The sequence below is a fragment of the Ochotona princeps genome, chromosome 16 (assembly GCF_030435755.1).
Source record: "Ochotona princeps isolate mOchPri1 chromosome 16, mOchPri1.hap1, whole genome shotgun sequence".
NCBI lineage: Eukaryota > Metazoa > Chordata > Mammalia > Lagomorpha > Ochotonidae > Ochotona > Ochotona princeps.
In genome coordinates this window covers 47,448,860-47,462,897 of record NC_080847.1, presented here as the reverse complement: position 1 = coordinate 47,462,897, position 14,038 = coordinate 47,448,860, and the positions used below count along the sequence as shown (strand labels likewise).

Sequence of the window (14,038 nt, the reverse complement as noted above, 5' to 3'; positions counted from 1 at the left end):
AGGGTGCTGTGTGGGCAGGTGCCTTTCCTGGGAAGAGGCTGGTGTCACACACAGAGGCATCTGCTTTGCATCTAGCCGACCTCTCAACCATGACCTGTTTACCTATGCCGTCGTAGTCCCCCTCAGCTCCCTTCTGAGTTTGGAAATTTGACTGGGCCGGGGCTCTGCGGCTGGCCGGCTGGCGGCTGTGTGCTGGCAGAGTGCAGCAGGCTGGGTGAGGGCCTTGGGGTATACAGTCAGGTAGACCAGATCCCATTCTGCTTCCAGTACCTACTGGCTCTGGGCCTTGCTTCCCTGGGCCCACGGACCAACCAACTGCAACAACAGCAGCTATTTGGTGGTTATCACAGGCTCAGGTCATGCCTTTGGCTTGGTCAGGTCAGCTCCTGGTTCCTCTTCCAGCTCAAACAATCTTAGTGCGGTTCTTGCCGTTTAACCCTTTCCACTCCGGATCTAGGTACTCACCCATCCACCAAGCACACCTCCAACGAGGACCCCAGAAGGATAAGGAGAGACCATCCCATCACACTTGCTACCAAGTTTATTTGGATGGTTCCTCTGCTGCCGCTGCTCACACACGTCCCCCAAGAGCTACACACACTGGGCAGTGGGTGCCCGGTGGGCAAGCTCACACACAGCCAGGCTGCTCCCCCAACCCTGGAGGCTGCCTCGGGGTTCCCCACCTGCCACCTGACTTCCTTCCCTGGGGATGGAACCATTGCTCCGAGGGGTGACCGCCTCTACCACCTGTCCTGAGCAACAGGGCAGCTCTAAACTCCTCCCTTACCCTCAGCATGGGCTGCAGAGAGGGCAGACCGCCTGTGGCATTCGTTGGGAGGTGGGGGAAAGGGGAAGAGGTTCCTCCTGGCTCTGCAAGGGATCGCTCCCCATGGCTACTCCCTGTGAGTCACTTGTGTTCTCAGTGTGTGCTGGAAGGGTGGGAGGTAGGAGTGGGGAGAGCTGGGCTGCAGCGGGACCATCCCAAGTCACATCAGGCCCCTGCCTGCCATGCTCAACCCTGAGCTGGCAGGGTGATCCGCACGCCGCACCTGAAGGTCTAGTTGCAGTCCTGGTCCATGGCCTGTCTGGAGCCCAGCCCCTGCCACCTATGTGGGACAGTCCTGCACCTGCCCGCCCCCTGCAGTCTGTACCTTCAGTTCCACACTGCACTCAGGCTGCCAAGGGCCCCAGCACTGAGCCAGCCTCCTGAACAGCTGGTGCAAGTCAGCCTGGAACTGAGACGACGAGAAGTAGTAGACGAGGGGGTCGACGCACGAGTTCAGGGTACTGAGGAGTAGCACGTAACCCCTCCAGGTCGGGCTCTCGCCCCGGATGTAGCCCACAAGGTGGGACACGTTGTAGGGCCCGAAGCAGACCAGGAAGTTGAGCAGCGTGGCGGCCACCAGCCCCGCCACCCGCTGGCGCCGGCGCCGACTGGCTCCACGGCCAAGGAGCCACACGAGGCGACTGTAGCAGAAGCTGGTGATGAGCAGCGGCACCCCAAAGAGGACCACGGACATCTCCAGGCGCACGGGCAGGAGAACGGCCAGCTGGTCCTCTCGGAACTCCAGGTAGCAGGTACCGTTGGTGCCCTGGCTGCGAGAGGAGCTGCCCGAGTACTCGATGATGTAGACCACGCTGCAGTGCGCCACGGCCAGGAACCAGCACACCCCGCTGACCAGAGTCGCCTGGCCCAGCCTCGGTTGCGTCTTGTACCACAGCGGGTAGGCCACACTCAGGAAGCGCTCCACACTCACGGTGGTCAGGAAGAGGGTGGTGAGATAGATGGTGGTGAAGAAGAGAGAGCCCGAGAGTGGGCAGAGGATGAAGGGCAGCGGCCAGCGCATGCCGCTGGCTGCCTCCACCATGCGGAAGGGCAGGAAGAGCAGCAGGAGCAGGTCAGAGATGGTGAGGTTGAGCAGCAGTATGTCCACGGCCACCGGGCGGCGCCTCAGCTTGCCCACGAACAGCACCAGGGCCAGCAGGTTGAGGGGCAGTCCCACGACGAAGGCAAAGAGGTACACAGAGAAGAAGAGCCAGTGATGGCCAGGGACGGTCATGGCCGCTGGTGGCAAAACAAGCTGATGGGCTGGGGAGCTCCGTCAGGAGCATCTCCTGGGCACCACCACCCCAACACACACACACACAGAAACACACACAGAAACACACACAAACACCTGGCCCTAGGTGCATTCCCCCCACCTTGCCGCACACCCTGACCAGGCCAGCTGCCTGTCTTCCTGACCATGCCCAAACTCCTGCCCCTTCCATTGGCACAGAAGCACCCAGGTGCTCCACTGCACCGCCACCACTGCCCCCTCCACTTCACCCCTCCCACCTACCCACCCACCCCGCCCCTCTTGCACACTCTCACCTGTTGATCTGAGAGCTCTGGGGCTGGTTGTACAGCACCTAGCTGTCTCTTCCAGAACGAGTGGGCGCCGGCAGCTCGTGTTATCTGGCAGAAATGATAAAGACCTGGCAGCGCCCGTGACGTCACCCGCTAGAGATCAAAGGCACAAAAGATGCCTTGAGCTCTGTTACCAGGGCTGCGCCAGTATGCAAAGAGGAACAAATTCCACAACTGCGGGTCTGGCTCCTCGGGCAGCTGCAGCAGGGATGTCCGAGGCAGATCCAAGCCACCTTGCTCCCCACTCCTGTCCCTGCCACGTCCTCCCTTGTGTCTAATTCTCAGTGATGGCCTTGGTCCACTTCACCTTGCAGGAGGTGTGAGGTAGCCAGGGAGGGCTGGGCTCTGTGTTAGCACCATCTCTTCGTAGCTTTGTGTCTTCTTTCCCCTCTTCACCCAGGGGTGGTGACATGAGCCATCTCAGAAGAGGTTAAGGTATAGCTATGTGGGACTGGCAAGGTGCTATAACAGGCTAATCCTTCACCTTCAGTGTTAACATTCCTTCTGGGCGCTGGTTTGTACCCAGCTGCTCCACTAACCACCCAGCACCCTGCTTGTGGACTGAGAAAGCAGTAGAGGTTGGGGCATGGCCTTGGGACTCTGCACTGCATGGGAGACGCAGAGGGAACTCCTGGTACTCACCCATCCACCAAGCACACCTCCAACGAGGACCCCAGAAGGATAAGGAGAGACCATCCCATCACACTCGCTACCAAGTTTATTTGGATGGTTCCTCTGCTGCCGCTGCTCACACACGTCCCCCAAGAGCTACACACACTGGGCTCACAAGAGCTCACACACAGCCAGGCTGCTCCCCCAACCCTGGAGGCTGCCTCGGGGTTCCCCACCTGCCACCTGACTTCCTTCCCTGGGGATGGAACCATTGCTCCGAGGGGTGACCGCCTCTACCACCTGTCCTGAGCAACAGGGCAGCTCTAAACTCCTCCCTTACCCTCAGCATGGGCTGCAGAGAGGGCAGACCGCCTGTGGCATTCGTTGGGAGGTGGGGGAAAGGGGAAGAGGTTCCTCCTGGCTCTGCAAGGGATCGCTCCCCATGGCTACTCCCTGTGAGTCACTTGTGTTCTCAGTGTGTGCTGGAAGGGTGGGAGGTAGGAGTGGGGAGAGCTGGGCTGCAGCGGGACCATCCCAAGTCACATCAGGCCCCTGCCTGCCATGCTCAACCCTGAGCTGGCAGGGTGATCCGCACGCCGCACCTGAAGGTCTAGTTGCAGTCCTGGTCCATGGCCTGTCTGGAGCCCAGCCCCTGCCACCTATGTGGGACAGTCCTGCACCTGCCCGCCCCCTGCAGTCTGTACCTTCAGTTCCACACTGCACTCAGGCTGCCAAGGGCCCCAGCACTGAGCCAGCCTCCTGAACAGCTGGTGCAAGTCAGCCTGGAACTGAGACGACGAGAAGTAGTAGACGAGGGGGTCGACGCACGAGTTCAGGGTACTGAGGAGTAGCACGTAACCCCTCCAGGTCGGGCTCTCGCCCCGGATGTAGCCCACAAGGTGGGACACGTTGTAGGGCCCGAAGCAGACCAGGAAGTTGAGCAGAGTGGCGGCCACCAGCCCCGCCACCCGCTGGCGCCGGCGCCGACTGGCTCCACGGCCAAGGAGCCACACGAGGCGACTGTAGCAGAAGCTGGTGATGAGCAGCGGCACCCCAAAGAGGACCACGGACATCTCCAGGCGCACGGGCAGGAGAACGGCCAGCTGGTCCTCTCGGAACTCCAGGTAGCAGGTACCGTTGGTGCCCTGGCTGCGAGAGGAGCTGCCCGAGTACTCGATGATGTAGACCACGCTGCAGTGCGCCACGGCCAGGAACCAGCACACCCCGCTGACCAGAGTCGCCTGGCCCAGCCTCGGTTGCGTCTTGTACCACAGCGGGTAGGCCACACTCAGGAAGCGCTCCACACTCACGGTGGTCAGGAAGAGGGTGGTGAGATAGATGGTGGTGAAGAAGAGAGAGCCCGAGAGTGGGCAGAGGATGAAGGGCAGCGGCCAGCGCATGCCGCTGGCTGCCTCCACCATGCGGAAGGGCAGGAAGAGCAGCAGGAGCAGGTCAGAGATGGTGAGGTTGAGCAGCAGTATGTCCACGGCCACCGGGCGGCGCCTCAGCTTGCCCACGAACAGCACCAGGGCCAGCAGGTTGAGGGGCAGTCCCACGACGAAGGCAAAGAGGTACACAGAGAAGAAGAGCCAGTGATGGCCAGGGACGGTCATGGCCGCTGGTGGCAAAACAAGCTGATGGGCTGGGGAGCTCCGTCAGGAGCATCTCCCGGGCACCACCACCCCAACACACACACACACATGCACACACACAGAAACACACACAAACACCTGGCCCTAGGTGCATTCCCCCCACCTTGCCGCACACCCTGACCAGGCCAGCTGCCTGTCTTCCTGACCATGCCCAAACTCCTGCCCCTTCCATTGGCACAGAAGCACCCAGGTGCTCCACTGCACTGCCCCCACTGCCCCCTCCACTTCACCCCTCCCACCTACCCACCCACCCCGCCCCTCTTGCACACTCTCACCTGTTGATCTGAGAGCTCTGGGGCTGGTTGTACAGCACCTAGCTGTCTCTTCCAGAACGAGTGGGCGCCGGCAGCTCGTGTTATCTGGCAGAAATGATAAAGACCTGGCAGCGCCCGTGACGTCACCCGCTAGAGATCAAAGGCACAAAAGATGCCTTGAGCTCTGTTACCAGGGCTGCGCCAGTATGCAAAGAGGAACAAATTCCACAACTGCGGGTCTGGCTCCTCGGGCAGCTGCAGCAGGGATGTCCGAGGCAGATCCAAGCCACCTTGCTCCCCACTCCTGTCCCTGCCACGTCCTCCCTTGTGTCTAATTCTCAGTGATGGCCTTGGTCCACTTCACCTTGCAGGAGGTGTGAGGTAGCCAGGGAGGGCTGGGCTCTGTGTTAGCACCATCTCTTCGTAGCTTTGTGTCTCCTTTCCCCTCTTCACCCAGGGGTGGTGACATGAGCCATCTCAGAAGAGGTTAAGGTATAGCTATGTGGGACTGGCAAGGTGCTATAACAGGCTAATCCTTCACCTTCAGTGTTAACATTCCTTCTGGGCGCTGGTTTGTACCCAGCTGCTCCACTAACCACCCAGCACCCTGCTTGTGGACTGAGAAAGCAGTAGAGGTTGGGGCATGGCCTTGGGACTCTGCACTGCATGGGAGACACAGAGGGAACTCCTGGTACTCACCCATCCACCAAGCACACCTCCAACGAGGACCCCAGAAGGATAAGGAGAGACCATCCCATCGCACTTGCTACCAAGTTTATTTGGATGGTTCCTCTGCTGCCGCTGCTCACACACGTCCCCCAAGAGCTACACACACTGGGCAGTGGGTGCCCGGTGGGCAAGCTCACACACAGCCAGGCTGCTCCCCCAACCCTGGAGGCTGCCTCGGGGTTCCCCACCTGCCACCTGACTTCCTTCCCTGGGGATGGAACCATTGCTCCAAGGGGTGACCGCCTCTACCACCTGTCCTGAGCAACAGGGCAGCTCTAAACTCCTCCCTTACCCTCAGCATGGGCTGCAGAGAGGGCAGACCGCCTGTGGCATTCGTTGGGAGGTGGGGGAAAGGAGAAGAGGTTCCTCCTGGCTCTGCAAGGGATCGCTCCCCATGGCTACTCCCTGTGAGTCACTTGTGTTCTCAGTGTGTGCTGGAAGGGTGGGAGGTAGGAGTGGGGAGAGCTGGGCTGCAGCGCGACCATCCCAAGTCACATCAGGCCCCTGCCTGCCATGCTCGACCCTGAGCTGGCAGGGTGATCCGCACGCCGCACCTGAAGGTCTAGTTGCAGTCCTGGTCCATGGCCTGTCTGGAGCCCAGCCCCTGCCACCTATGTGGGACAGTCCTGCACCTGCCCGCCCCCTGCAGTCTGTACCTTCAGTTCCACACTGCACTCAGGCTGCCAAGGGCCCCAGCACTGAGCCAGCCTCCTGAACAGCTGGTGCAAGTCAGCCTGGAACTGAGACGACGAGAAGTAGTAGACGAGGGGGTCGACGCACGAGTTCAGGGTACTGAGGAGTAGCACGTAACCCCTCCAGGTCGGGCTCTCGCCCCGGATGTAGCCCACAAGGTGGGACACGTTGTAGGGCCCGAAGCAGACCAGGAAGTTGAGCAGCGTGGCGGCCACCAGCCCTGCCACCCGCTGGCGCCGGCGCCGACTGGCTCCACGGCCAAGGAGCCACACGAGGCGACTGTAGCAGAAGCTGGTGATGAGCAGCGGCACCCCAAAGAGGACCACGGACATCTCCAGGCGCACGGGCAGGAGAACGGCCAGCTGGTCCTCTCGGAACTCCAGGTAGCAGGTACCGTTGGTGCCTTGGCTGCGAGAGGAGCTGCCCGAGTACTCGATGATGTAGACCACGCTGCAGTGCGCCACGGCCAGGAACCAGCACACCCTGCTGACCAGAGTCGCCTGGCCCAGCCTCGGTTGCGTCTTGTACCACAGCGGGTAGGCCACACTCAGGAAGCGCTCCACACTCACGGTGGTCAGGAAGAGGGTGGTGAGATAGATGGTGGTGAAGAAGAGAGAGCCCGAGAGTGGGCAGAGGATGAAGGGCAGCGGCCAGCGCATGCCGCTGGCTGCCTCCACCATGCGGAAGGGCAGGAAGAGCAGCAGGAGCAGGTCAGAGATGGTGAGGTTGAGCAGCAGTATGTCCACGGCCACCGGGCGGCGCCTCAGCTTGCCCACGAACAGCACCAGGGCCAGCAGGTTGAGGGGCAGTCCCACGACGAAGGCAAAGAGGTACACAGAGAAGAAGAGCCAGTGATGGCCAGGGACGGTCATGGCCGCTGGTGGCAAAACAAGCTGATGGGCTGGGGAGCTCCGTCAGGAACATCTCCTGGGCACCACCACCCCAACACACACACGCACACACACACACATATGCACACACACACACACATGTACACACACAGAAACACACACAAACACCTGGCCCTAGGTGCATTCCCCCCCGCCCTGCCAATACACCACCCAGGACAGCTGCCTGTCTTCCTGACCACTGGCACAGAAGCACCCAGGTGCTCCACTGCACCGCCACCACTGCCCCCTCCACTTCACCCCTCCCACCTACCCTCCCACCCCGCCCCTCTTGCACACTCTCATCTGTTGATATGTGAGCTCTGGGGCTGGTTCCATAGCACCTAGCTGTCTCCTCCAGAACGAGTGGGCGCCGGCAGCTTGTGTTATCTGGCAGAAATGATAGATACCTGGCAGCGCCCGTGGCATCACCCGCTAGAGATCAAAGGCACAAAAGATGCCTTGAGCTCTGTTACCAGGGCTGCGCCAGCGTGCAAAGGGGAGCATCCCTTCTGGGAGCTAATCTGTGTCCCAACTACTCCATTTCCTATCCAACTCCCTTTTTGTGGACTGGGAAAGCAGTAGAGGAAGGTCCATGGCCTTGCACCCACATGGGAGACCCAGATGGTGTCTGGCCCCTGACCTCTGGCTTTGGCTGTTGCAGCTCTTTGGGACGTGAACCAGCATATGAAAGATCTCTGTCTCTGCTTGCACGTCTGTAAACTTGTGTCCAGTCTTGTAAGCAAGACAAATGTCCCCCCCTTCCTAAGGGCTGTTAGGAGCATGCTTTCACCTGGCCTGTGTTCCCTGAGCACCTGTTAGGTGCCAATCTCCCTTCACGGTGCTGCAGGGGTGTCATCAAAGCTGCCAACGCCCCCTGGCAGCTGAAGACATTAGGAAGGAGCACTGGTGTAAACAGTTCCCCCCTGCTCATCTCTGTGACCCTCACAATCCTTCACCTTGGCCATCAGCAGACCGGTGCCTCTCAGTCTCTTCTCCCTTGCCTAAGAGTGTTGACCTGACACCTTGAGTTTTCCCAGGGGCCTCTGCCTGCTGCCCGGGGTCCTAGTCCTGCCCACCAGGCCTACTCCCACCCCTTCCTCTCCATGGAGTCTCAGGTGGGCTTTCTCACCCTGCCAAGGGAAGGTGATCGTACACCTGAGCCAAGGACTGTCCCACCTCCCGCCAGGCCGGGTGCCTAGAAACACAAGACCCGACCCTCTCTTTTCCTTTCCGGGGAGCCCTGCCTTGCACCCCGACATGCTGCCTCACTGGCCAATGTCTTGGTCCATAGGCTAACGAGGCTAGGATGGGTGGTCTCTACCTGGGGCCTTGGGATAGAGCACAACATGCCCACATGCTCAGCAGGACCTGCCTAAGCCACAGGCCGAGTGTGACTGCAAATAGCGCTCGCCACCAGACGCCCCTGAGAGCAGGGGTCCGTGTCCTGTTAAAGACCCCACTCCTGCACTGGTAGATTCTCAGGCCGCTTGGTGAAAGTTCGCTTGTTGCAAACCTTGTCCCACTTGCTCTCTGTTCACAGTTCTCGTGCTGCCCCCTTGTGACACTAAGACAGTATAGCGGCATCGTTACCCTATCACCTACTTTCTTCGGAAAAAAAAAAATCCCGTCTTTCCCAGGATATTTCATCTCCTGCTGTGGATCAGCCTTGTAACAGCCCTTACCTCTACATCGGAAGCAAACCTTCCACCCCCTTCCCTCTGGTACCAGGCCTCTGCCCCTCACCCTTGGTGGGCCCCAGCAGAAGGGAGCTTACCTTCCCCACTGTGACCCAGCTCCCAGCCTCCTTGCATCCTTGTCAGCTGCGGCGTTGGCCTGGCCATCTCTTTGTGTGAGGGGCTGAAGGGAAAGCTCCAGGCAAGGCTGCCCTGCAGTTTCTGGGGGACAGCTCCCAGCAGGAGTCTGGGGAAGCAATCAGTCTCTCCCACTCGATGTACACTGCCCCTGATAGGGGCTGCTACTTCTGGGATGTTCCTCCTTGGCCCCTGGCCAGACACACTGTCCCCCGGCCAGGACCCCTTCCCAGGTAGCCGGTCACCAATGGATTGAGGACCACACTCCAGGCTCCCGTGATGAGCCCCAACTTTCGCCAAGGGCCTCCCATGTTGGGCTTCAGGAAGCCGGCCACATTGGAGGCGTTGTAAGGTCCCAAGCAGAGTAGCAGAGTGAGCAGTGCCCCACTGGCCACCCAGGCTGCTCTCAGCTTCCGCCTGTGACTCAGACCTGAGTGGGCCAGAGCCCGGAGGCAGCCTACATAGCAGAAGGCTGTGATGGCCAAGGGCAGGAAGAAGAGCAGGAGAGAGAGGCTGAGTCGGGCGGGGCCGGCGGACGCTGGGTCCCAGGCTTCCATGCAGACCGGGGAGCCGTTGACAGGGGTGTTGATTCCCAGGGAGCTGGTGCTGTTGTCCAGCCAGCCTCCAGGAGCCTCCAGGGCAAAGACCAGCCCAAGGTGACAGAGCACAAGGGCCCAGATGGCCGCACACACGCCCCAGGAGTAGCGTGGCCTCCGGAAGGCCTGGTAGCCCAGGGGGAAGGCCGCGCCCAGGTAGCGGCCGGCGCTTAAGGCGGCTAAGAAACCACCACCTGCGTAGAGTGGAGCGAAGTGGAGCAGGGCAAAGGCCGGGCAGATGGAGACCGGCAGAGGCCAGGTACCCAAGGCCAGGGCCTCCATGGCCTTCAGGGGCAAGGAGATTGTCAGCAGGAGGTCGGAGCAACACAGGTGCAAGGCGTAGACCAGGCTGGGTGTGAGGCGAAGCCGGGCCTGGGCTGCTGCGCCCCGGATGGCCAGGACATTGAGCGGGAAGCCCAGCCCAAAGGCTGCCACGTAGAGGGCGAAGGAAAGCTGAGGGAGCAGCGGCATAGGCCTGGGGTGCCGCCTCCACTGCTCCTGCTGGGTGGGTCACGGAGCGCTGTGGATCGATCCCACTGAGCCCTGGTGGCCGGAGGGACGGCTGGAGACACACAGAGGCCAGCGGAGGGAGGTGGCAGCCAGGGCACGGGGTGACTGGAGCAGAAGGAAGCAGCCTTAGGCTTCAGCGTCGGCTTTCATGTCACCACATCACGCGTATCATGGGTGGAGACAGGCAACAGGGTTGTGGTCCCAGTGGAAGGAAGGTCTTACAGCTTTGGGGACTGGGGAGAGGATGAGAGAGAGCTGAGCACAGGGCTGGGCCCCACAACTGCACTTTTCCTGGGGATGGGTCCCCAGGACACTTCCTTCCCCCATTCCCTGCCAGAGCAAGAGCTGCTCCCCTCCCCATCCCTGGGTCCAGCTGGCTATCCAAGGACCGCGAGGACAGGAGAAGTTGGGCTCTGGGTGACACCAAGGGACAGGTAGAGTGGGGGCCCAGTGGAGCCCACCATGAAGCAGGGTCCTCTTGGGGATCTGGGAGTGACCTTCAGGGGGCACCTAGTAAGAAGAGCTGGGGCCTGGGGATCCCAGGAGTCACAGAAGCAGGGACTCACCTGGACACGCAGCCAGCTGTCTCTGAGCCCTGGCCAGGCTGCGGGAGGATGCGGGCAGGGCGGGAAGCCGGAAGGGCGGGGAGCACGGGAGGCAGGGCCATTAGCCAGGGGCACCAGCAGCCTGGGTGAGCAGCTAATGGGGCATCCGAGTCACCGCTGAGGCCGGCCTGCAGCAGGTGAGGGTCTGAGGAGGAACCAAAAAGGAGGGAGAGGGGGCAGGAGGGGCTGAGAGGGACAGGAGTTGGGGTTTCTCAGGGTGGGGGCAACATGTGATGCCCGAACCTCAAAGCAGCATGGTTTCCAGCTGGCTGCTTGTTCTTAAACCCACTGTCTTCCCACGTGCCCTGGGGACCAAAGCTACCCTGCCCTGGGCTGCACCCCTGGAGACCCCACCTCACTGGCTCTCTCCTGGGGGGCAGGGAGGCAGAGTCATTGACCTCCCTCCACTTGCAGGGCCACCTGGGTGATGTGTCCCCACAAAGACAGGGAGTCCCTGTTTTTCCTGTCCCTTCTCTTCAAGGGTCTGTCCACGAGGAACAAGGCTGCAGCATGTCAAGTTCTGGTGGCTGGGGCTTGCAGGGCACAGTCCCTGCTGCACTTTGTCTGGGCTGTGCGGACATCCAGGTGGCTCCTTCCCCAAGGGTGCCTTGGCAGTGGCATGGGTGGCACTTCCAGGGACACAGAGGACCCCTCCAGTAACAGTAGCCCTTTCATCTCCTCCTGGGGTCCACTGGCCCTTCCAGGAAGTTCTCCTAGGCAAGGTTTTGAAAGGCTCAGGATACGGGGTGTTCAACCTAGTGGTCAGACACCCTCTATCCGGAGTGCTTAGAGTTCTGGAGTTGAAGCTCCTGATTTCTGCTAACATGGATTCTGGGAGGCGGCAGGAATGCTGCCATCCACTTGGGAGACCTGGATTGGGTTGCTGGATCTTGGCTTCCGGTCCTAGCTGATGCAGGCTTCTGGGGAGTGACTTAGCAGGTGGAAACTACCCCCATCTCTTCATCTTTCTGGAAGCTTTCTGCCTCCACCGTTTCTGTCCATCTCGGAGCCTGCTTGCATCCTTCTGGCTCTGGCTCCTGGCTGCCTCCGGCCAGTGACCCAGCCACTCACCAGGCTACAGGCTTCTGCGCTTGTGAGCAACTCCCTCTGATTGCTTTTTGTCTTCCTTCTAGAACCTCAGTCACTGACCTTCCTTGCCCCCTTTAACTGCGCCTTCTAGCAGAAAAACTTGTTACCTGTTACAAGGATAGTTTTAAAAGTTATGGAACAAGATGCCTGGACGTCACAATTTGGGCGGGGCATTAAAATAATCTACCCGTTCATTTTCCCTATGAGTAAGTGACTTAAAAGACACAAATAGAGAGCTCCCATCTGCTGGTTCACTCTCCAAGTGCCCACGATGGCCAGGGTGGAAGCTGGGATGAGGGAACTCTCCAGCCAGAGATGTCCCATGTGGGTGGAGGGACCCAACTACTTGAGCCGTCCCTGCGGCATCCCAGATTCTACCCGCGCATCACACCCAGGTACCCTGATGTGGAATGTGGGCATTTCAACCAGTAGACAGAATGCCTGACACTCCATGGCCTTTGGGGATTCTACCCAGGGTCACTTCCCCAGTTGGCCACGCTGACTCCTCTTCTCCTGTTGTGCTTTTCTTGCACGGAATGTACCCTGAGCAGCCACAGCTGCAACCTCGCACCTGCCAGCTCCTCTGCAGAACGCTGACTTGCTAAGGAGCTAACATGCAGGCGGCTCTGCCTGCTGCCTGCTGTGGAGCAGGTGCACAGGCCGCTGAGTGACTCATCAGTTGTTCTGGACCTGGGAGCGGTAAGGTTGGGGCTGGGCGGGGGGTTGCCTGTGTTCTGGAGCCCCTGGCCTGGAGCTTCCTGGCCACCTGCTCTTCACGCTTCAGCAATGCCTGTTGACAGTCACATCTCGTGGTCAATGGGTCATGAAGAAGGCTTTTGTCAGCAGCTGGGGACTCGGGGACAGGAAGGGAGGCAGCTGATGGTTGCCGGGGAGCCTGATCCAGGCTTCCTGAGCACCGGGGCTACCTTCGGCTCTCTCAAGGGGACAACACCATAAAAACCTTCAGGGCTTCCTAGACCAGACACCCCCAAGATGGTCACTTCATTTTGTCTTTTCTGTACCAGAACTGCTGGCCACATGAATGAGGGAGTGAAGGGTGGAGTGACACTAGATTTTATTTTGAATCTAAAGCTCCAAAATGCAGCCCCTCTCTTTGAAACAGCTCTCACTTTCTGGCAAAGATAATGGTATGCACAAGAAGTCCAGCAAGTGAGTTGATAAGGAAGCCAGCGCCTCACCCTGCCATCATTCTAAGAATGCCCATCCTGGCAGTGAGCAGAGGCAAGCGAGCAGGGTAGGAAGTCATACATCGGGGGCAGTTACCAGGGGCCAGCAGTGGTGCTCATTGCCTGGTGGTTGGCTAACCATACGTGCTTGCCCTCTGAGGAGCAGTTCCCACCTCCTGCAGGTGAAGCAGAAGTGGACAGTACACCTGAGAGGCGAGGAAGGGGCAGCTGGAAGCACCTGACTGGAAGATCTGAACCAGCGCACACAGCAGGTGTGGATGACAGTGGGCTACCAACACGCTGTGAGGCGCTGTGAGGCTGTGGGTCCTGGAGGAGTTCTCAGGCAGCTGTGGGGTATGAGCCCCTGGTGGCTCACGTCAGTGACTCAGTTTCTCTTTTACTGATATTTTTCAGGAAATGCAAATAAAAGCAGATAGGGGCTCTCGTGGCTCTCTTCCTGTCCATTTCTCACCTCTCAAAGAAACAAGCCAAAGACAGATTCAAGCTGACGAAAAGTGCAGGCCAGAGCACTCCTGCAAGATGCTGAACTCCCCAACCTGCTGACTTTTTGAAAATATTTATTTGAAAGGTAGAGAGGAGAGAGAGAGAGAGAGAGAATTTCCAATCTGTTGATTCACTTTCCAAATGCCACAACAGTCCCGAGTGGACCTGACCAGAACCAGTAACTAGCCAGAAATTCTACCTCCGTCTCCCCCGTGAGGGACCAGGACCCAAGTGTTTGAGCACTCCCTCCCAAAGTGCTCATTAGCAGAAGCCAGATTGGAGGTCAAGCACTTGGTATGGAATGCAGGCATCCCAAGCGGCAGCTTAACTTGCTGTACCACAAGGCCAGCTCCTCCCATCTGCTGATTTGATCATGAAATCATTGTAACTGCTTTTCCTTCTCCATGAGGGCCACAGTGCTACTCTGACACCACAGACTGCAAAGGGCTCCCTGGTTCTTGGGAGTGGGGTCTGCACTGGTTTTATTGAGCCGCTG

General features: G+C 59.6%; 4 protein-coding genes across 4 annotated transcripts; all 4 read right to left on the bottom strand.

Moving 5' to 3' along the window:
• Nucleotides 1–623: 623 nt before the first annotated feature.
• On the bottom strand, nt 624–5,041 carry LOC131482204 (free fatty acid receptor 3-like). Its single transcript, XM_058674333.1, has 3 exons — nt 4,950–5,041; nt 2,375–2,503; nt 624–2,065 (listed from the first exon to the last, which is right to left on the bottom strand). The coding sequence occupies exon 3, from the start codon at nt 2,058–2,060 to the stop codon at nt 1,107–1,109; it is 954 nt and encodes a 317-aa protein (XP_058530316.1). The 5' UTR covers nt 2,061–2,065; nt 2,375–2,503; nt 4,950–5,041; the 3' UTR covers nt 624–1,106.
• LOC101532413 (free fatty acid receptor 3-like) lies at nt 3,245–5,074 on the bottom strand. Its single transcript, XM_058674334.1, has 2 exons — nt 4,950–5,074; nt 3,245–4,640 (listed from the first exon to the last, which is right to left on the bottom strand). Exon 2 carries the CDS (start codon nt 4,633–4,635, stop codon nt 3,682–3,684), a length of 954 nt encoding a protein of 317 aa, XP_058530317.1. The 5' UTR covers nt 4,636–4,640; nt 4,950–5,074; the 3' UTR covers nt 3,245–3,681.
• Nucleotides 5,075–5,785: 711 nt separating this feature from the next.
• FFAR3 (free fatty acid receptor 3) lies at nt 5,786–7,227 on the bottom strand. Its single transcript, XM_012929769.3, has one exon. The coding sequence runs from the start codon at nt 7,220–7,222 to the stop codon at nt 6,269–6,271; it is 954 nt and encodes a 317-aa protein (XP_012785223.3). The 5' UTR covers nt 7,223–7,227; the 3' UTR covers nt 5,786–6,268.
• A 1,929-nt stretch (nt 7,228–9,156) lies between these two features.
• On the bottom strand, nt 9,157–10,380 carry FFAR1 (free fatty acid receptor 1). Its single transcript, XM_004595056.2, has one exon. The coding sequence runs from the start codon at nt 10,116–10,118 to the stop codon at nt 9,216–9,218; it is 903 nt and encodes a 300-aa protein (XP_004595113.2). The 5' UTR covers nt 10,119–10,380; the 3' UTR covers nt 9,157–9,215.
• Nucleotides 10,381–14,038: the final 3,658 nt, after the last annotated feature.